We start from the raw sequence: 22506 nt of genomic DNA, 5'->3' as shown, positions 1-22506 counted from the left end.
CCTTCTTGGTGATGACCCCATCTCTCCATTGGGTATATGCCTCCCTTTTAGCAAGGAGACATTCCCAGATGCTCTTAGTGAGCCATGGGGGTTTATGTGCCCTCCTGCTCCCTTTGACCCTTGTTGGGATTACCTCCCTTTGGGCATGGTTGTGAGTAGGTGGGGAGCCAGCAGGAGCACAAGGCCCGCACCAGTGTCCTGTGGCCCAGAACAAGGTGGCAGGAGTGCGTGGTCCCAGCTGGCAGGGGCTCTGTGGAGCTAGGCCAGATCCCCTCTCCCTGCTGGTGCAGCCCAGCCTGGCTTCACAGACCCCTACCAGCCTGCGCCCCGCTTTGGGCTCCACTGGTGCTGGCCCTGGGACATTGGTCCCAATTCTTTGGGATGTTAGTCATTGGGATGGTGACCAGGGGGCGGGGCACCTGTCAAGGAGCGGGGCTACCCATGTAGCCCTCAACAGCCAGCCAAAACTGGGTAAGTGGCCCTCCGCCCAAAGTAATTACCCACCCCTGGGCTAGACATACCCCTGGAGATAAGTTGAGTTGTGGGTGGTATTAAAGTAGTAGGTTGCAGGAGAGAGGGTAGGTGAATGGTGTATTGAGTTAAAAAGTTACTTCTGTGCTTTTTACAGATGGTGTCAGGCTGTTTACGCTCACAACTTTACTTGAATCTAACTTGTTTTAAGTTGGAATTGTATAGTCATGACCTTTGCATGTCGGTTACAAAATGTTTGTTCAAAATCACAGGAAAAATAGTAGATTCATAATCACAGTCATTGAGATTTGGAAGTGAGGATTGGATGAAAGTAATGGCTTTTCCAAGATGACAGGAATAAGGAATATAGATTCCTTTATAGTTTTGGGAATTGTACATGTCTCTCTTTCCCGCTCCTGTCAAAATCAGTAAATCTGTCAGCGAAAAATTGCTTTACACTTTATCTTAGAGATTAAAGTCAATCCATGATGGATTTTTTTAGTTTCTCTTTTTTGTGTCTGGGAAACGGTATTAGTACTGAAAGGCTAAAAATGTTTTCTGACTACTAAAGTGTCTATGTAGTATGTGTTGCTAACCTGAATTGCCCTTTTGAGTTCTGAAAAGTTGGGGTTCATTCGACCAGAAATGTGGGCAGTAAAGCACAATTGAATCTTTCTGATTGCACTGTTAGGATGATCATCTTTTAACAGATTGTTCTGCAAAACAAACTTGGAGTGGCATGCATGGTACTTCTATTGCACTGGGTATGTTTCATGGTCCTTTAATGTTCCGCAAGCCTGGTTTGTGAGATGACCCTAACAGAGGTAAAAGACCCTCTGAAAACTGTGACAGATGGTAATCTTTAATAGCCCAGCTGATTTCTAAGGTGACTAATGAGCAGTTGTTCTTTTTCCTTGTAGAAAAAGAAGGTGAAGTTAAGCTCTTCTGCTTATAGCTCCTAATATCCTAGAAGTAATTGTCTTCCATTTAAAATCTTTTCCCTCAAAATAAATCTGATGGGGAGAGAATTGTTAGTAGGATACTAAGGAGAAACTCAATATTTGCCATCTGTACTGTACATGGTTGTGCTTAATGAAGTTCTTTACATTTTATGTATAGACAACTCTACAATCCTGTTGCAAATTAGCCTTTATTACAATTCAGTTCATTGCAATTTATTTCAATACTCAAGATTATAAGTTGTTCATTAGTAGTGATATTGCATAGTATGGTTTTCTGTGGCTCTTGGGATTCCATGGCTATTACCCATCAACAATTCCAAGATCATTTTCAGTTAAAAAAAAAATGAAGGGATCCTTTCATTCTAACTGTCAGCTGTGCTAACTCATCCTGAGCACTGGAAGTCAAGCTCAGTTCTCTCCTTGCATATCAGCACCAATAACAATGGTTCTACAAGACAAATTAGGCCTTATGCAATACCTGTGCAGCCATGTCATCTTCTGTGGGTTTTCTCAGGTGTATTGGAAACAGCTCTGTTGATGCATAAGATAAGTGGAGCTTCCTCTTATTTTTCTGTGTTGGCCCTGCAGGGCAGAGAGAAGTAGAAAAGAAAAAAAACTTTTCATTAAACACATAACTGTCAAGTACCCACAGAAAGCAGACTTGTTAAAGAAGACTGACGTTTTTTACCTAGCAGTTTTTCAGAGTAAAACTATACCTGGATATTAAGAAGCAGAGAGTAATAACATCAAAGCCACTCTCTATGCAAGTAGATTCTATTTTCCATTGTCATTCTCAAATTTATTGGCACATCTCCTCCTGCATAATTTTCTTGAATGCTATTAAAATGTTCAGGCTTGTGAAAATCTATCACTGCATACTATGTACACCTGAGGCACTTGAGCAAGCTGCCACAGTATTTTCAGAAAAAGTCTTCCTACCTCTGAAGGCTAGTGAAGATAGGTTGGTGCCCAAAAGCTTGCATTGCTTTGTATGTACTGCAGTAACTTAAAGTATTTTGCTTGTTTAGCATTATATATGGCCCTTGTTGGGAATTTATTTTCAAAGATGTGAAATAATTCTTGTTGTATTATCTTCAGGATTAGCACAGATTTTTAATTTTTTTTAATGTTGGTATATTGCTCTTTGAAAGCTTAGAAAGGAGGCAGCTGTGGTGAACAGGTGTATAGCATAAATACAGCATAGTTACACTTCTGTATTCATCAGGGTACAACCAGCTGTGGGCCTAAGTAAATGACAGAGCTGCCTCCATCATATCTCAGAAGCAGGATACCATGTTTGTCTTTGCCCTTTCCTTCCCTTCACCAATACATATTCCATTACAGAATCCTGCTGGTTCAATTTCAATGATATTGAAAATGCACTGCATTTCCAAAACCAAGGTCTTTGTTATCCTGTGTCTTGACCCCTTCACCCCTGCTTTCTCCAATACTTGCCTCACTTCTTTCTAATCTGCCCAAATTCTGATGTGGAAACATCTTTCTTAATACTAGACCCTCATTCAGCACATGTTGCAGTTGAAGTCTTTTCCTTTTATTAAAATAACAATAATTTTAATAATAAAATTATTGGCTTTATTTTAATTAACTATTCATAATGAATTATTATAATTAGTCTTATAATAATAATCTTGTTATCATGATCCATATCGCTCCTGGCTAAGAAAGAAATGGAAAGTTTTGACTTTTCATTGCTGCCAGACTTCTAACACTTCCTTCCAGTTACAACACTTATTGATGTAGTTGTATTTTGTTTCCAACTGGCATCTGATTTAAGCGTTCAGACTACTTAGTGTTGTCTTTATATACCTGAGCTGTGTAATCCCTTTGATACATTAATGCTGAGACTCATTAATTGAATAAATTATTCTAGTTTTAACAAGTATGTCTATTATTTCTAGATCCAGGGAGACTGGAAGTAGGAAAAATAGGTTGGAGGGATAGGGCAGAAAAAATGAGTATATGGACGGTGAGAGAAATTGGCAGAAGAGTATGTGCTCACTGGAACACAATTCTCTCCAGAGCTTGGAGCAGAACTTGTGATTTTGAAATCTTGCTATTCCTCCACTGTCAGCCAATATCGATGAATCCCATCAGCAGAGTGATCCCTCTCTTTCTGTTGTTGATCTACACAAGATGACAGCCTATTTATGTTATCAGTTATTTTCTTCAGGGTAGAAGTCTTTGATGTGAATCTCAAGGTTCTAGGCCTGCTATGATCCATGTGGGTGGTATCAATAGGTGGGTATCATCAGTTAGGTCAAATGATGGAATTTTTGTTCTTTCAGCTGTGGCTTTTTAAAAGCCGTAGGAAATGACATACAAAACAAGCTACATTTTAAAAGTTATTTATTAAGGTTTCAAGTCACACATTCAAAAGTTAAAGTTAGAATTAAGGTTGCTTTTCCAATCTTAATTCAGCCCCCTTGTGTGTATGTATTATGACACAGCCTTTCAAAGGTGGTAGTTATTTGTATTAGGATAGTACATTGGATCTACAATCAGAATCAGTGCATTAGGTGTCATGGAGACGCATGAATGTTGGGAGAGAGAGAGGGGATTTAAGTGACTGATTTTGTTAATATCTCATTCCAGGTGTCCCTATCAAAGTGCTTCACTATTCATGACCCACTGTGCACTATTTCTGTCTTGATTTCCATGCAGATATTTTCTGCTATTAACCCCTCCAAATGTGGCTAATTACCACCTGGCATTGGTTTGTTATAGTTGAAAGCAAAACTACAGCATTATATCTTAGACCCAGCATTGATTTGAATCCCCTGTTAGGCACTAGGTTGTTCCACTTCCCCTCCATTAGTCAGTTAAAATTTATACTTTCCAGTTTGCGTTATACAACAGGGTTCCCGTTTAGATTATACAACAGGGTTCTACATGGTCTCAAATCTTTAAAGTCTTCTTGCTACCACACTGGTAGTTCTGACTGTCTTTAGGGTGCCAGGGCTTTGCCAGCCCCCTTCTCAAAGGAAGAAGGTGCTGCACCCACCCAGAGGAGGTAAGGTTTCCAAATTCATATGTATCCATTTGATTTATAGTGGCCTGATAGTCAACCATGGTGAGTACCTGCGCTCCCCTAAGCTTCACTGGGATTTATGGATTGAACGCAAGCCTTTATTTATTTAGATGCATACATTTGGATTCAGGTATCTGACCATAGGAAGCTGGGTCTAAAAATTTTGGTCACATGATATTATGCACATGACACAATAATCAAGAGAAGTAAAATATCTCAAGTAGTATCTCATTTGCTTTGAGGAAGCCTCTTTGATGGAATGGAGTGTGTCTGCATTAGATTATGAATTCTGTTTTTTTACTTGGTATGAGCACAAGTTGGTCTTGTTCAAGGTTAGACTCTTGTACTACATCCCAGACTGCTTTTCTGATTGAAAGGGTGTTGGTATATCTCACTGAAGGACCATAGTGAGAGTAATGTAGGCCCGATGTAATAAATTTGAATGACTTAACTGTAGAGGCACCTCCTGGAACAGTATTTTTTTCTGTGGGGTATGCAAGAAGGGTAAAATTGGTTTGTTTGGAACGTCTGTCTGAGTGCATAGCACAAAAAATGAACACTACTCTTATAGTGCCTCTAACACTACGTAGGAGGGAGAGAACACGCAGTAAAAGTACAAAGAACTTGTAGGAGCAAGGGCAGAACAAAGTCTGTCCAGTCTGAAATGCTGATGATCCATAGGCTCACAGAACTGGTGGGCTGGTTTTGGCATTAGCACTATTGAGTAATGGCATCCTTCATCCCAAGAGAGCGCATAGGACAAGAAACTTGTCCCTACAGTTGGATGTCTAGCAGCTGTAAGTTAACTATCTAGAAGCACAAGACTTAGTGAATGGGTCTTCTTGCAACCAAAAATTGGTAGCTATACACTGGGGTATGTTATGAACTTGTAACAGCCTTGAGGCAGTAATGTAAGGTTTAATCTCGGTGGGGGGGGAGGGAAGGTACATTTTGGAGTGATTTATTGTTCAGTATGTAAATGAATGTTATACTTCAATACCGTAAGGAGAATTAGCTCCTGTAGTTCATCCTGGCATATCTATTTCAATCCATTGAAAATCCTTGAGTTTATCTAAGGCCAAGTTAGGAGAATGCACTACCTCAGTTTCCCCAAGTATAAAATCAGTATAATACCCAGCTACCTCATGGGGGCATTTGTGAGGCTTAATTAATTTTTAAATTTGTCTTTGGATCCTGTGAAAAGTGATATATATGAATTCCAAGAATTTTTTTTATTGATTGGATTGTTAAAGAAACCTGCACAAGTTCTGTAGTATAGAATTAGGATTTAGTAACTGAAAATATTAGTATCAAGGTTGTTGAGTCAGTTTTAAGTCTTTATTATTCACCTAATTAGGAGATGAAACTAATGCTATTGGTAGAGTAGGAGGAAAGGTAAAAGACTGATCAGGAAATGATTTGTTTCTTAGGGTTTATGTATAGGAGACTGATTATAATGCTTGGGCCAGCTTTCTGTGCTAGTCCAGGGAAGCTGCTAGCAGTGTTGAAACAGTATTAGACTCCAGAGGGCACACAAGAAAAGACTTTGTGTCCATCAACAGCAATTCCTGCTAGACCAACTTGGAAGCAATTTGTCACTGTTCAGTGGAGGTGCTTTCCAGCTGTCTGCAGCCTAGGTTTTGTATCTGCTTATACAATAACTGTGTTTGCATGATCAGGAGAAAGCATGAAGAAAGGAAAATGTATTGGAGCACACAATCATCTGTAAGGCTTTCCCAAAGCATCTACTGCCTACTGAAAACTCATACCACCCAGCACTCCTATAGTCTTGTTCCTAGCCTGCAGATTGTACTCTGGTGTTTCTCCTGCTCTTTGCAGCATCGCCACCACAGCCTGTCTCTGCTGCCTTCTGTTCATTCAGGATCTTCTGATGTAGGTGGATGGGTGGGGAAGAGAGATGAGAAGTACAGAGAGAGGTAGCTGAAAAAAAAAGTTGTATGTACAGCAGATGGGATAGGGTAAATAGGCTAAAGCCTTAGATTAGAGGATAGTGGGCTTTAGAGAGCTCAAATAAGGCAGTAATGATCCCTTTAGGAAGACTTTGCTGGAAACTGAGCCTATGCACATGTGTTCAGATAATCTGGGAGAATTCGTCCTGGTGTGTTCTCCTGGCAGAAAAACTTACCCAGAGATGCCAAATGCTGAACCATTGAAGGGCAGAGAACTTGCGGTGCCAAAGCTGTGCAGTCAGGGGTCCCCCAGGCAAGCACCTCAGCGTGCTCTGCAGATTCCTTCCGTCCACCCATTAACAAAACGGCAGCTGTGCACAAGGCAGCCCTGATTGACTGACCCAGACTGATCAGGGTCAGTCTGTGTCTCTCTACAGCCCAAAGCACCCTGTGGTGCTAGAGGACTATGCTGTTGGCTTCTCTTGGAAGAGAACATATACAGATGTTCATCCTCCCAGTAGGAACTTTCCTGGGAGTGATCTAACCTTGGTTATTCCCAGGTTATTTTTCTTCTGAAGTGGCCATTTTCACTCTGGGGAAAAATCCTAAACTTTTGTAAACTCTTTCAGGAGAAGCCATGAGCACAGGAGAAACTGATGTCTGTACATGGCCTAAAGTGGAAGTGAGGGTACTGGTGGAAAAAGAGGTGATGAGAGCTGGCAGAATGTGGAAGTGTGCTGTAAGCAGACTGTAAAAGGCTACAGTTGCAATGGGGAGGAGAATAGGGGAAGTCTAGGAGAGAAAGTAACACCCTAAATATCATTGAAATCATGACTTGAGGGATTTCAAATTTGCCTCATGGTTTCTGTTTCCAGTCTGTGATCATTGATTTCCTGGTGTACATCTGGCAAGTGCAGTTCCTTCACAAAGTCTAAAGTAGCCTTCCTTGTTGGGTTTCCGCCCTATCAAGCTGGCTTCATGCTGTGATGGTAGAGTTACCTCTCTCCAGTGTATCCTGCACTGTCATTTTTAATTAATTGTTGTTCTGAATATTAGCATTGTTAGGACAATCAGATATTTTTTGCTGCTTCTGATTAGGCTATTTGGGAGAGAGAATAGTGAGGGTAGTATTAGGAATTATTTCTCAGGGGCTCCATTCTGCTCAGTACTGGATGAATATACACAAAGGCATGGACTCGGCCCTGAAGAGGTTAATCTCCAAAGGTGGAGATGAAACAAGTGATGCCCCAAACGATAAGAGAGGCGATAAGGAATGACAAAGTATAATAGCATTATGTATTTTAGTTTTAAATATTTGAGGTAAAGTGGCGTTCAGGTGGGGGGGGGGGTTTACCTAGCCATTTAATGTGGGGGAGGGTTTCAGTACTGATGCTGATAAGCTGCACATTTACATATACAGTCTGAAAGCTTCTTACATGCTGCATTTGTATAATGCTGACATTGTATTCAAGGTGTCAGGTTCATTATTTGTAGGAAGAGCGTAAAATCACAGGAGAGGAAATATGATAGTGTAGGAACAAACAGGCTTGAGAGATCTTGTATTTAGATCATGGCCAGTGAAGCTCAATATTCCCGCATATGCAGAGGTGATAACTTGACTTTTTTTTTTTAATGCTGATGCTGACATTGTTTGGTTTTTATATAGGTGTCTACTTGTATGACAGGAACTGTGCACCAACTGTTCAGGCTCTGTGGGTTTGGTTTGTAGCAGCTAGAATAATTTGTCATTGAAAACTTATTCTGGGTTAGAATTCCAAGTAAATACCTGAAAAGTGCTTATTTTATTTGTATTTAGCTTGTTTCACAATAGCTGAAATGCAGGGAAGATTACACCTGGCTCCTCAAAGATCCTAGGGGCTTGAGGGAGAGGAGGACCGTTTGGTGCCACTGCCATGTTTTACCTCTCCACAGATTCTTCTACTCTTATTTGTGGGATTGGAGTTCTGTCCAGGGTTCAGAGGACTGCATAAAAGTGGGACAAATTGATAGCAATCTTTGTGCAGCACATGTGCAGTCAGGGCTGATTTTGTTTGTTGTTCAAGTGCTCTGTCCTGGTCCCAGGTTGTCCTCTTACACCTATTTTTCATAAAGCCACTTGCTCAAAGTGAAGGGTCATGTTAAGGGAAAAACCGATTTTACATTTGGCTGGCAAATGCTTTCCTCTTATGCAAGTGTGTCATTGGAGCAAATGTTTGAATACTTTGCTCTATGTGCACGCATGCTGTGAGTATAAGCTTAGATTTATGTATGTTGACAATAAATCTTCAGTTTCACAGTAGGTTCTTGTGCTGAATTCAGCCTTTATAAAAGTGGAAAAGCACTTTAACTGTAAAATCCAAAAATGTATGAAGTTGGTAAAAGATACCTTACATATGGAGCATGAAAGCAAGATACTCCCTGTGCTGAGAGAGCCACTTGTGGCTCAGACAGAAAATGCAGTGTGAGACAAGGTCAGAAGACATTTTTGGTTTTGAGGGGCTTTTTAATCTAAAAGAAAGTTTCCATAATGGAAGGATTAGAGAGTTGTTCAATAGAAAAATGATGTGGAGGAATTAAACTGGATGTTGAATATGTGCCTAGTACCCATCTCATCTTGGGGCGGGGAGGTCATTTAATCTCGCATAGGAACTGCAGATTGTGGTTGAGCTATGATGATGAAGGCACTAATTCATTTGAAAGCTTTCTCCTGCTACAGAATCCTGTAGCAAGTCTGTGAATTAGTATGTGACAAGGAACTTGCATGTTAATTCATTTGTACCTGAGGTAGCACAAATGGGGGACCTCCCCTTTATAAGTGCACAGGGGAAATGGTTATTATGAATCTACATATGCAATGTGAATACTATCAGTATGTTCTGTAGCTTTAATTGGAGTCCAAGCATAAACTCTTTTTAAAAACCCAAGTTATTATATTTACAGCTGGAGTTGGAAGCAGATGCAGGTGAGTACAGTCTCGTATTTGCTGAGATCTTGCACATTTTTGTTCGCATAACTCTAATTCGATTTTTCTGTGCATTAAGGAGACCAAATCTCCACTCAGAGAGAATCTCTCAGGATGAGAGAATTGCTATGAGAGAATTTTCTGTTAATATCTGGTATTAACAGAAAATTTATTTTTAAGGATTAAGTGGCATCTATACACATACCTTTTTGTCCTGTGACACACCATAGATCGCCACTTTGAAGCAGACTTGATTAATTGAGTCTGCTTTGCATACAAGCTGATGTGAAGTGCGCTGTGCTGCATACAGTTGTATAAGTGGCAAAATGCACATCAGCATGCAGAAAATGGTGGTGGTATGCTTTTGAACTAAAACACTTTCTATGTGTTTTTGTTCTAAAGTGCGCTGCCACCATTTTCTCAACGCTGACGTGCATTTCACTACATTGCAGCACTTGCATGTGTAAAAATGCCCGTAGAGTGTAATTTTGGTCTCTATGTCTATTCCAAGTTAATCAAGTTTGTAATCTCTTCTACTAAAATGTTTTGAACTGTTCATGAAACTCTTTGTTGGATACAAGCTATTGTTTTTTTTTAATCCACTTGAAATGAGAAGTTGTTTATTTTCCCTTTTTGTCATAATCTTTAACATGGGCCTATTGTTCAAATTACAGATAATGTTCTATAGAAAAGAAATAGTAACAACTTCGTTTTAAAGAGATTAAGATTGGCGTTCAATACAAACTTTAGGAAGCAAGGAAATACCAAGTTATGGGGCACCTTTAAGCATTCCCTGAAGTCTTCACACAGCATAAGCCAACTGAACATGACAGTGACAGACTATACAGCATCACAGAGAATTTTTTTTTCTTCAATTGATAATAAAAGCACAACAAATTGATATCCTTCCCAAATAGAGTAAGTGACTTCATGACACTTGTAGTTCAAATGGTAGTAGTCTTGGTATGAGGACTCTGATGTAAAGGTTTAGGTTGGAGTTCTATCCTGTTTCATGTAAAAAAAAAAAAAATTTTTCCCCGTTTTCTTAAGGGGTGGGGGCTGCTGACTTCATTAATTCACACACTGAAACTTTATCCTTTGGATCAGGTTTTAGACTGAGAAACTATTGTAATCTGTTTATTCTCATCCAAAGATCAGCAGAGAATAGGTGTTGCATCAGTTATTTTTCACACATTTTGATGACTTCTGTGATGCAATGAAAATCTCAAATATTAAGAGAGATTGATAGACCAGCTTCAGTGGAATGAGGGCCATCTCCTGAATGTATCCTGTAGCTTCAGTCCCGTGGGGGAAGGGAGGGGACAGAAACAACTATTTTTATTAAAGGCAGGAGTAGCTTTCCTAGTGGATTAGTGCCTTTCTTAACAGCCTGAGTAGCTTCACTTCCACAACGTAACCTCAGTTCTGTTGTAAATGATTAAAATTGTGGGCACGTCTCCTGATCTTTCTTATTATATTAGCAAACATTAAGTATGTTTAGTTATACCTAATACCTTTAAATATGCATTCCTTATTAGCTGGCAATAACTGTTTAGAAAGCAGAATTGATGACAAACCTTTGTTAGCAAAGTTTTTGTTTGTTTGCTTTGTTTTTTTAGGGGGAAGTAAGAAAGAGATTCTGGGGAAAACTTTAAAAGTCCTATTTTAGATTGCGTTAAAAGTTAATTGAAGTTTAGCTGAATATTCAAGCTTCTTCTGAAGATGCAGTATTATTTTAATACAAAAAAGGCTGAATCTAATCTAAAAAAGGTTTAACTAGGGAAAGATACTTGGCACAGGTGTAGTGCGCCTATATTCATAATGTCGCCAGGATTGGAAATCCATAGAAGCCACAAACAGGGCTGGAGCTCACTGTGGATGATTCACATGCACATGGTCACACAATGTGGAAAGATGGTTTTTGACCCAAAGCACAAACATGGGCATCTGTTCAAGAAACCATAGCTTTAGCTCATCAAATTATTACCACACTTTGTTGATGGGTAGTGACATAACAGAAAGGAGAAAACCACAATGAAAATCACGTCTTCAAATTATTCCTTTAACTAAACTTTGCTTCCTCAGTCTGGACCATAATACAACATAGTATACATACATAATACAACATAGCAATTCTGTTTTCAGTAGAAAATGTAGTTGGATCAGCTTTAAATCTGTTAAAATTTAAAGCTTATTTTTGTCAAATTAACTTTACTGGGGAAATGTCCATGTATCATTTATACATTTTTCACTTGGACACTACAGTTTACATGGCCAAAGAGCTTTGTTTGTTTAGGCACTTACTACAGTTTCTTTCAGTTCAAGGACTTATTTTTTCCTCACCCATACTAAGCTTTATCATTTTTTTTGTAGCCATTACGTTTCAAGCTAATAAAAATGTATAATTGGTACATGAAAAATGTCCTAATTTAATACCTCATTCCAAAAAAAGGTAATCCTGAAAGAACTAGTATGTAGCCTTTCCTATTGTTCAGACAACTATGCAGCTTTCTCCAGCCAAGCTTGCACCAGGAAATCATTTGATTTTGATTTTTCTGTGAGTCAGTATAAACATGATAAAAAGGAATGCCCTCACAGAGAGGATTTTATATATATATTTTTTTTTTTTAAATCCAATTTTTGAATATTAGCTCTATCTCTTTGAGCCTGTTTACAATAGGCTCACTCTTCCCTTTGTCAGGAAGGAAAAATGTAAAGTACATGTTCCTAGTCCCATGAGTGCTCCTTTGGCATGGTGACTACTGAAGTTCAGGGACATGTGGGCTGGAAACAGGAAAGGTGCAGTATGTGATGGTTCTCGCACACTTGTCTCTTGTTGAAGAAAAGATTGGTTAAAACTGAGCATTGTATTTGAGAAAATCACTTTATAATTGAGCCACATGGCTGATTGGATGCAAGTGTCCCTGTAGGAAAGGGATCAGCAACCTACCATGGAGCCCTGTGATCTCACTTGTAGACCATAGGGCTTTGGCACCAGTCAGCATTGAGGGGCTTTGACAGTGGTCACTCTCCCTGTGCTGTCATGGAGTGAAGTGGTGGCTATGGGAGCTCTTGACTAAATGTTTATGATCAGTCCCATTCGGACTCCATCATATGTACCACTTTCCTTATCTGATCCAGGGCTTAGCAACATGGTAGATTTGAAACGCAAGAGCTTCAGGCTAAACACAGTAGGACACATTGGAAGAAGGACACAGTGGGTGCCTCTTCTGTTTGAGAGAGCCCCATATACCAAGCAAGTGCTCTTTGTGCCTTTCGTTCTCCATAAGAATATGCAAATTGCAAAACAAACAGCTTGAACGTGCCCAATTAGGATGTCAGTATTTCTGTGTCTGCTCAACCCAAGCTTCTTAGTTGTCTTGGGCTATGTCTGTTCACCGCTTTCCCCAGACTATTTTCTGTTAATGGCTCCAGGTGGGCTACCTCCTAAAACGGTGCTTCAGATGGGCTGATTAGTGACAGGGACTGTTAGTCTGCCTCCTGCGCCGTGCTCCATGGACACAACACCACAACTTTCAGCTTAAGAAGCAGCTGTCAGAGCAAATTGTGCTTGATTGCCTATAGAGAAGACTAATTTATCATTTAGATATAACTTTGGTAGTAATGGAGAAAGCTAAATCATGAGTACACTAAGAATGAGAATTCAAAAAAGCTCAACCTGTTTGGGAGAAAATTTACTCTTTACAAGTCTGAGTAGCAAATGGGCAGGCCATGCTCTCTAAATATGTCTTTAACGTGGGGTGGGTTGACACCATTTCCCCTCACAACTCATGCTTGACAGCAGGGAGGAACTCGGGGAAACAATCAAGGGTGCCAAAACAGCCTGATGGGTGACAAAGGATGTCTCCACCATTGCAGTCAGATTCATGGCCCTTGTAGTGACTGTCTTTCATGGATCCAAGTGCTAGTCTTTTGAGGGAATAGAATTGAGTAGGCTACTATAGATTTGGGATTAAAATGGATTTCAGAGAAGGTCACAGTCAATATTCTCCTTATGACATTGTGCAGGAGTACAAGAAAATACTTTCTATGTGCAGGCCCAGTGGATCGTGCTTTTAAAAAGCCTGCAAACATGAGGTGCATGTGCATCTATAGTGAGGTGCACACTGGCTACAGCATCTTGAAGAAGCATGCTTATTGTAAGGCAATAAGTACTTATTTATAACATTTCAAAAAATGGAATTTCCTTCCAATCATAGAAAGTTATGTTGGCTGTGTTTTTAATGGCAGCTGAGACCCTGGTAAAGGCCATAGATGTTGAGAGAGAATTTTGGTCAATCAAGAACTCATGACTTTGTGAAGCTGTATAATTAACCTTAGACACTGTGAAACTGGGTAATTTCTCTCTTTATGTATATGCACAGGCAAAAAGATTGATTTAAATATATTCATGTCTGTCTGTCACCAGTTATAAATTTACAGATCACATGCTGTGTGAATAATTTTTTTCCACAGCCTGCTTAGGTTTTTAATGTGTTGAGCGTAATGGCTGTTTTATAGGCAATACAAAAGGAAGAGAATTGTTCCTCCAGGGGATAAAAAAGTTACTTAGATTGTATTCCCATAGAACCTAGCACAATGCTAGAGTGCCTTAACGAGCAAGTCATCGTTTGTTGAATGACTGACTAGGAGCTAATTTTCCTGCTGTCTTTTCTTGCTTGTTATGTATAGGCTGTGGATGAAAGCAATAGATCAGTGATTATCCCAAGCCCAGAAAGGAGTTCTAGTGGAAAAAACATAGGTTCCAAAGAAAGAAAGAGAATGACCCTCTGGCATATTTATTTTATGTAGTAGGCAAAGCTGCCCATTGAGCCAGAGCTCATTTGCAATGATGCCCTGGCAGACTACAACAACAGTAGTGATTTACCAGTCACAATGCAGACAAGAATGATTCGAAACCAACAGTGATCATTCTGTATTCATCAGCTCCAGCCTTTTGTTCCAGACATTTCATAGCTGCTCATGCTTCTCCCCTGCTTCCAAAAATTAGTCAGATATCTCAAAGCAATGCAGTTCCTATTTTAGCCACCCAAGTCATTCATCTGTTTGTTTCTTAACAAGGATTTTGCTTAATGACCAAATTTGTCCTGGGCTTTAGGCACCAGAATCTGATGCTTTAAATAGAAAGTTGTGGGATTCTCAAGACTGACCCTCTTAGTCGAGAAAGGAATAGAAATGGGAATTTTGTCATTCTTTTTTAGGGCTTGGTTTTTCTGTACAAGAGCTTTTTGCCTTGAGGGTGTCACATGAGCTAGTGTCAAAAAGTTCATGCATCTGTTCCCCCTGGATAGTATCCATTACAGGATTAGCATTTATGATACAGTAGTCCAGTCACCCACCAAAAGGTAACTATTACTAGAAAACTAGCTTTTTTTGTTATATAGGAGTATTTATTCTCCTGCTGCTTCAGATCGGGTGCTCCTGCAGGCTTCAGAGCCTTATGATGAAGCATTTTGCAGCCTAATCTTTTAGGTACTGGGCTAAAAATTCATGTACTTCTGCTGCCAAGTGCCAGCATCTACCAGTTTTGTACTTGGTTGATTTAGGTATAGCTATTTTCCCCTGGCTCACTTGCTGAATGCATTACTTCTTTGAAGGGGGTTATATTCTCATCACTGAGCTTATTAAACCCACGCATGTTAAATGATGGGACAATTAAGGTAAGTTTGTCTGAGAATGGATAGTTCCTCTCAAAGACTGATCTTTCCATTTATCTTGCTGCTGCTTCTTTCAGCTGTCTTTAGACAACTGTCAGTTGTGCCAGCCAGTTTGGCAGCATATACCATAATTACTGGCATTACAGGGCTAGATAAAAAGCCATGTGGAAAGCTGCCTCTGATTGCTTTTTCAGAATTCTTCTTCTTTCCTTCCTTTCCCATTTCTCCCCTTTGGTTTTTTTTAGCTTATTGATGCTTTCTTTTATTTTTCTTTCTGGATTTTTTTTTTTTTTAACCTTCTCTCATCAAAGCATTTGAAGTGGGTGGAATTGGACTTGTATGACTATCTTAAGAACACAGTCTTGAGTGTGTAGGAAGCAGGTCAGCTTCCATCCAGAACCTTTGAGTTTTGGGGATCTCTGTTTTCCTGGGTGTCTACTGGGCCATAGCAGTGCAGCCCAGATGAACAGGCTGTGTATGCCTGGTTTGATTCCTTGTGAATACCTAAGTTGTAGATAAGTAGTATTTCTCTAGCACCCTTCAAGTTTGGGCCAAGTCCAGTCAGCTTGTGTGTCATTGTCATTTGTAGGTACAGAAAGCTGTTATATTCCTCCTATTTTACTTTCCATTGCAGATTTGTTGGTTATTTTAATTGCATGTTACGCTGGTTGGAGAGCTTTTTATAATGTTAATTATTCAGTTTATTTAAGGCACCAGAGACCTTTGTATGCACACTGCCAAGAGATGTAAATGTTGATTGTTACTTGCCTGCTTCACATGGATGTTGTGAGGATTAATTCATGTTTGTAAATTGCTTTTAAGATTAAACCTCTATAGAAGCATTGAGGATTTTTGCTTCCTAATTCTTTCAGGTAACGTAACCTCTTAAAATAAGATTTCTAGCTTCAAAAGCACATCAGAAATGTCAAGAGTTAATTTTTTCTAAACTGGATAGGTTTTTAATGTTTAAATTAAAAAGCAGGTTCCTATTCTACATTACTTCAAAAGCCTTCTTTGCAAACTCTTATAGCTCCTCTTCCTTTTCAGGAATCCAATGTGCTGATTGCTGCTAACAGTCAGGGTACAATTAAGGTAAGTTTTTTCACATGTCTCTGTTTTGAGTCATAGTCAATAAGGAGCAAGGTCATAGAAGCTATACAGCCAGGAGGAACTACTAGAGGAGGTCATCCCAAATGTGGATATCTGTAATTTAAATGATGTATTTGCATCTGGCAAAAGCTAGGAAGAGGGGGACTAGAGCAGAAGCAAAAAAACCCCACCAAAAACCCCAAGTCAGGGTGTGAGTGTGGAAAAGAAGCTGGTAAGTTCCCAGGAGCCCTACCCCACTGTGCCAGTCCTCAAAGTGCCTCTGCTGTACTAGAACGACATTAAACAGGAAAGCTTGCAACATTTTGTAGTGTGCTGCCATTGAGATTAAACATGGAAGACTTCTGCTTTTGCGAATGGTGTTTTTTTCTTTTCTTGAAAAATAGGCATCATGCCTCATTTTCTGCAAAAGCCATTAGATTTTGCATTGGTTCAAATAGTCCATCAGTGGGACTGTTTTGAAATGAGGCATTCATTCAGTGCTGTACCCCACAAACACCTACATGTGCAGCCACATTTGTACACTAATCTGTGGCTTTGAACCAAGAACTAGCAGAGACTTAGAGACTTAGTTATAGTTCATTGGAGTTAGCTACATACCATGCTCTTGGTATAAGTTCTAATGCAGGGTACAGCAATCCAAACTCACAGCAACAATCAAAACAAGAAAATTCACTGCTTGGCTTTTCTCATTCCCAGCATTATGACCTGCTCTTCTTGATAACAGCTGCCAGTATAGGCTCCTAAACATGACTGACTTCCTATTGTGCAGAAAGTCAAGTGTGTCACTAGTCTTGGACCACACTCCATGACCTCCTTCCCTCAAAAACATGACCTCCTGAGAGAAAAGCAACCTGCCAGCCATCGGATAAACTCTGTCCCGTCTTGCACCAGGTGTTACCTGACACATTCCTGTGCAGGAGTATAATTGAGACCCAGCCTAGAGCATGAACTCTCCAAGCACTCCCCAGGGGTTCTTCTTTTCACTATCCCTCCTGCAGCTACGACTACTTAGACCAGTGAATAATTTAAAGTCAGACTTTAAATATCAAAACGTAAAAGCTCAAAGCCTCTAGCAAGAAAGTTCCCAAGACTGTTTTCTTGTTTCTGACTGTTGCCTTTCTTTAGGATGTCTCTTCCCTAAGCAGTCTGTAAATGAAAATCCATCACGGCACTTAATCATCAGTTGGTGATTCTGGCACTCTTTTTTACCTCCTGTCCCTTTTGTTTAGTGAGCCTGAGAGCTGGTGCATTTTTTAGTTCTCAGAATGACATATAACAGGGTATGCTAATCAAAACTAGCTGCTGCAGAATATGATCAGTAACATTTGCAGCATCCATCTTGCAATTGCCTTCATTCTAGAACAGTGGTCACCAACCAGTGGATCTCCATCCACCGATAGATCTCAGAGCCTCTTGGAGTCTGTCCAAGGCTGGGGTGGGGGCTGAGTGCCCACGTGCATGCACGTGTGTGCCCCGGTCCAGCCGGTCAGTTTGTGGGGGAGGGAAGGGGCAGGGGCTAAATCGAGGCCCCCACGGTAAGGGACAGTGCTGCAGAAGCAGGGGTAAGTTGAGCGGGACTGTGGCTGGGTGGGACTCACCTGCTGGGGAGGTGCACCCCCAAATAATTTTTTCTTGCTCTGCCTCAATCTGTCCCCCCTCCCCTTTCCCTCCCCACCAACTTACCTGCTGGGTGGGGGAAAGGGGGTGGTGGCGGAGGCACACGATACATCTTGGGCTGCTTTTAAAATGCTAAAGGCAATCTCCTACTTAAAAAGGTTGGAGACCACTGGTCTAGAGTATTGATGGTCAGTGTAGCAGATTTGTAATCAGGAATTCTGATTTCTTGCAGTAGTTGGTTAGGGTTTTACAGCCTATCTTCAGTCACTTCAGAAAACCTATTTTGTTCCCATGCTTCGGCCACTGAGATGCTGACCTTCAGTGACAACTCCAGTTCTCTGGCAGTTAAAGCAGCCTTGCTAGACCTGATATTGCTGTTTTAAATATGATAGGGGAGCTTAACAGGGGTGGAAAATCACTTTCCAGGTCACTTATCTGCATTTGAAAAAAAACAAGCAAAGCCCATGCAATGTTTGAGTGTCTGTTCTCCCCCCAGTTCCCCATTGCAGGCCTCTTAACTATTTTATGGCTGCCAAACCAGTGGCCCACAGATCACGTGTGGCTCCCACCGAGCCACTACTCCTCCACCCTCTTCTCCCCCCCCCCCCCCCCATCATGTTATTTCCTCCCGTCAGAGACTTTGGGCTCCCCTTCCCTCTGACGTCTCCTTTCTGCCCCAGATTGAATCAATGTTGCATAGCCTGTGGTGTGGGATGCTGGCTCTGTGGAGGAGCCCACATCCAGGGAGCAGAAGGTGGGGCTGGGGCACTTGAGTGCCTGGCTGGGTGCAGTGGGAGGGAGGGAAGCACCCATATGCTTGAATCAGCACATGGGAAGGAGAATATTTTTGTGCTTGGTGCAACAGGGGAGCACCTGGGAGGGCCATTCAGCCCATGGGGCTGTGGCCTCTGGTCATCAGGAAGTTGAACAGTCCTGAACTATTTGAATGTTCTGCACATGCCGTTTCCATCTCCCCCATTGCTTCTACTACTACCGTACATACTGTTGTTGCCTCTTGTTCTCAAGCGATTCATTTAAAAGATTTGTAGGTTATTGTGCTTTACTTCAATCATTTCCCTTGAGTAAAACTGGTGGCACACATAGGCGTATGACATTTTTAAGTGAATCCAGTAGCAAAGGAAGACTGATTATGAAGGAAAGGCTTTTTCTCACATACCCTGATTGTTAATTAGTGAAGAGGGGAAGGAAAATGTGTAAACAACGACAGTTATTAACATTCTCATGTTTCCTTTTTAATTTGTTTGACTGTGATAGCATCTACATGGGACATTCGGTAGGTAAGGAGACAAGAGCAGGTCTAGTGAGGTTTAATGCATAGCTCAGAAATCCTGTATAGATAGATGAATTATATTCTGCTGTATCCAGTTGAGGGAAATCCTGTTTTCCAGGGTTTGAAAATATGGCACGGTGTTCGCTTAGGAAATGTTAATGCATGTATGAAGAGAAGTATCTGATGAGAGTAAATCTCTGGTCTGCACTGGTCGTGCTTTTCAGGAAGTAGGAAAATAAAAGATGTGATTGGTTGGTCTTGTCCTACTGTGTTATATCACAATGTATTGTATTGCATATGAAATGGAAGGCAAGCTAAGGCTTTTAACTCTCTGTGGTGTTTGTCAAATGTCCAAGAGGCCCTAAGTGACACTCTTGTATGCTGATGAATAAAGAGTAAGGGAAGGGAAAAAAGGGTCAGATCACTTCCTGCTGCTCTGTGTGGTATAGTAAAAGATAACGAATGTAGTAAATCCCAGGTCTAATTGCTTGCTCTCTCTTTGTTAATCAGGTACTGGAGCTGGTATGAAGGGTTTTCTCTCAAGGCATGAGGTACTGGTCCCACTGACATGCTACAGCATTCATCTGGGATCTTCACTGGGACAAGAAATTGAAATCACCTTGATGTTCCTCCCAAAAGCCATCATGTTTGGGGTTTTTTTTTCCCATTTATGGACTCTCTCGGACCTTTCAAGATACTGGGAACACCAGTGAACTGTCTGCCATCAATGTTAACTCCACGGACTTTGCTGCTGCTGGTGATGGTATGGTTGTCTAATTTTTATGATAGGGAAACAAATTCTTTTAAATAAAAACAAATAACAAAAAGGAATAATAAAGTGTATTGAGCCACATGCTGAAGCTGGAAGATTCTCTCTTGTTGCATATGGGAACAAATTTACTTGGGAAGGGAGCTAACCAGATCACAGAACTATGGGCAGTAGATGGAAGTGCATACCTATGTTACTTCTATCTGGCTTTTCCTTCATCTCCACTGGGGGGAAAAAAAAAACTCTAAGCCTTACTTGGACATTTAAGCAATTTGCTTTGAGATTATAAAATATATGTGGTTTAGTTGTATGCTGTTGTTGTTTGCTTTTTTTTATGCATTAAAAGTTTATAAAAGTTGCTAGGTTGACAGCTCTGGAGACTGAAGTCCTCTGGATATCAACAGGAAAGTGGCAGCTCCCCCTGTCTTTCCAGTATGCCTCTATCCTGACATTAAGAGACTAAAGATAGGGGTAATTTATTTTTATGCCCACTTAATCCTGGCCTCTCTGCTGCCTGCCAACAAAACAAGGGTGCCGACTGATGCGGACACCTCTACACTGGGAACTGGACTGATACCGCCAAACTATTGCACACAGACCACCAAACTGTTATTCGATAAAGACTTGCTGTCGCCACTGACTTGGGCTGGATTTGTATATTTCTGCTAGAGGTGAAAGTTTCCACATCCAATTACCAAAGCCTACACAATTCATTTTCCCATGTGCTCTAATTATGTTTGCCCCCTACTCGTATCACCTGTGGAAGCCAAGCTTTTTTAATGTTGTAAGAAGAGGGGATCTGATGGATTGTAATGTGTTTCACAGATATAGTAGCTTTAAGTGAACGTGCATACACTTTATTCTCCCTCTCCATGTGTACAATAAACCATGATGCTGAGTGTTAAGTTGTTACTTTGTTGGCAGAACAGCAAGGGTCCAAGACGATGTGTCACACTCATGAATGGCAGTAATAAATAACTGCCAGTTTGGGAACTTCCTGTATCGATTGTTGGCTTCAGCTTGGTAGTTTTACTATATTCCATCTAGCAATTGCTGTTGGATGGTTATGAAAGGTATCCTGCCTCATCCAGTGATTAATGGCTGTGATACTGAACTGAAAAACCAGGTGTGGGATCCCAGTTCAGGGTGCATAGAAGAGAAAATGGGGAGAGTGGCCTTGAAGTTTCTACAAAGAATGTAGGAATCAATGATTTAGGATTCAGTTGCCAAATGCCCTAGATGTGACCCTGCTTGAATCACTTAATTTCATTTTATGTAATTATCAGCCATGGATGAAATGGGGGTAAGACCTGCTAATTGTAGCTAATAGACACCAAGGCTTCCTGACAGTAATTTGCTTAAAAGTGGTTTGAGAATCTCAGCTGGGAAGATACAGTAGACAAGTAAAATTACTATCATCCTCCTTAGGCTTTCATCCAATGGAAAGAACGAGAATGAGGATCCTTGACTCTGAATGCAATTTGAATGTGGGTTTCTCAAGTGCTTTGGTTTTTTTTCACTGGCTTCAGACAAGAGCATGTGTGAAAGTGAGTATGTGAGCCAAAAAAGAAGGAGGAATGCTTAGAGAAGAACCAAGAAGTGAGAGGCAACAAATGCCTTGCCTGAGATGTAAGAATTCTTGTGGCTAATATCTTTTACTGGACCAACTGCATGGTTGGGGTAGACAGAAGCAAGCTTTTGGCTATCGCAATACCTTTCCTCGACCTCTGGGAGAGAAGTATATGCAGCAGTTAAGTAGCAGATGTAACAAAAGCTTATGTAAGAAGTCCATATGTAAACTAAAACAGGATGTAAGAGAAATTTTCAGGTAACCAACAGGCAAGAGAGATGTCCTTAATTATATAAGTAACCGAAGTCAACATGTCAGAAAGAAGTGGAAATAGTCCTGGCTGCAAGAGCTCCCTCTCTTGCATCATGTTCAGCCAAGCAGCAGCTTTTGATTTTAATTTGCTGCATTTCTAAAATACTGCTTTGCTGATGAGTTACTGCTTCCATAGTTTTCTTCCAGATCTTTTCTCCTTCATCTGTTGCTTCAATTCCCTATCTAATCTCAGAAGGCTTAACATAACTCTCAGCCTACATAATACATGAGTAGTTCCTGAAAGGCTCATCCAAAGACTTGGTATCTTGTTTGGTGGTTGGTATGCTGACCTTTACTCTTGTAGGTTTCCCATTGTTGGGCAAGATTTGCTTGTAAATCGCCATTTTGCTAGGGTTATTTTTACAAAATAACTTTGCAGTGGCTACAAATTCTTTTCTTTATTTTAAGAAGCTGCAATAATGAGTGTGTAACCAATTGTTTTGAAGAAACTAAACTAAATGGGTTTAGGTCGTTGTGGATTCAGATCATTAGCACATTGCCTTTCCCCAGATCAGTGCCAGCCATTCATGATGGGTGCCATCACTTCCCTCCCACACACGGGCTTAATTTTTTTTTTTTTTAAACTGAGATGGTTCTGAGGAAGCTGCAATCTTAAAACAGGAAGAAAAATAGTTGCTGTGTATGCTCGGAGGCAACTCCTCAAATTAAATTGGAAATGGTTTAATGTTAACATCCTTATTTTTTTAAGTTTCCATTTTATTTCAATCAAGATAAATGCAAATTTAGTGTCTGACTCTAATTAGAAGCACAGCAGCTGATGAAAAGAGCTGATGGCATTTCTTTT

The 22506-nt window shown here is 40.5% G+C and overlaps 1 protein-coding gene across 1 annotated transcript in view; it reads left to right on the top strand.

The window, feature by feature from the left end:
* RFWD2 (ring finger and WD repeat domain 2) overlaps positions 1–20720 on the top strand; it is a gene marked incomplete at its 5' end in the record, with an annotated part of 205772 nt that extends 185052 nt beyond the window's left edge. The window contains 2 exons of the mRNA XM_019530579.1: positions 16080–16124; positions 19561–20720. Coding sequence (XP_019386124.1) covers positions 16080–16124; positions 19561–19578 — 63 coding nt within the window. The remainder of the gene's footprint in view (positions 1–16079; positions 16125–19560) is intronic.
* Between the last annotated feature and the right edge of the window lie 1786 nt (positions 20721–22506).

Source organism: Crocodylus porosus, unplaced genomic scaffold (genome assembly GCF_001723895.1).
Source record: "Crocodylus porosus isolate Cpor-Errol unplaced genomic scaffold, CroPor_comp1, whole genome shotgun sequence".
Classification (NCBI taxonomy): domain Eukaryota; kingdom Metazoa; phylum Chordata; order Crocodylia; family Crocodylidae; genus Crocodylus; species Crocodylus porosus.
The sequence above is the reverse complement of the archived record's forward strand: the minus strand, read 5'-3'. Positions and strand labels throughout refer to the sequence as shown.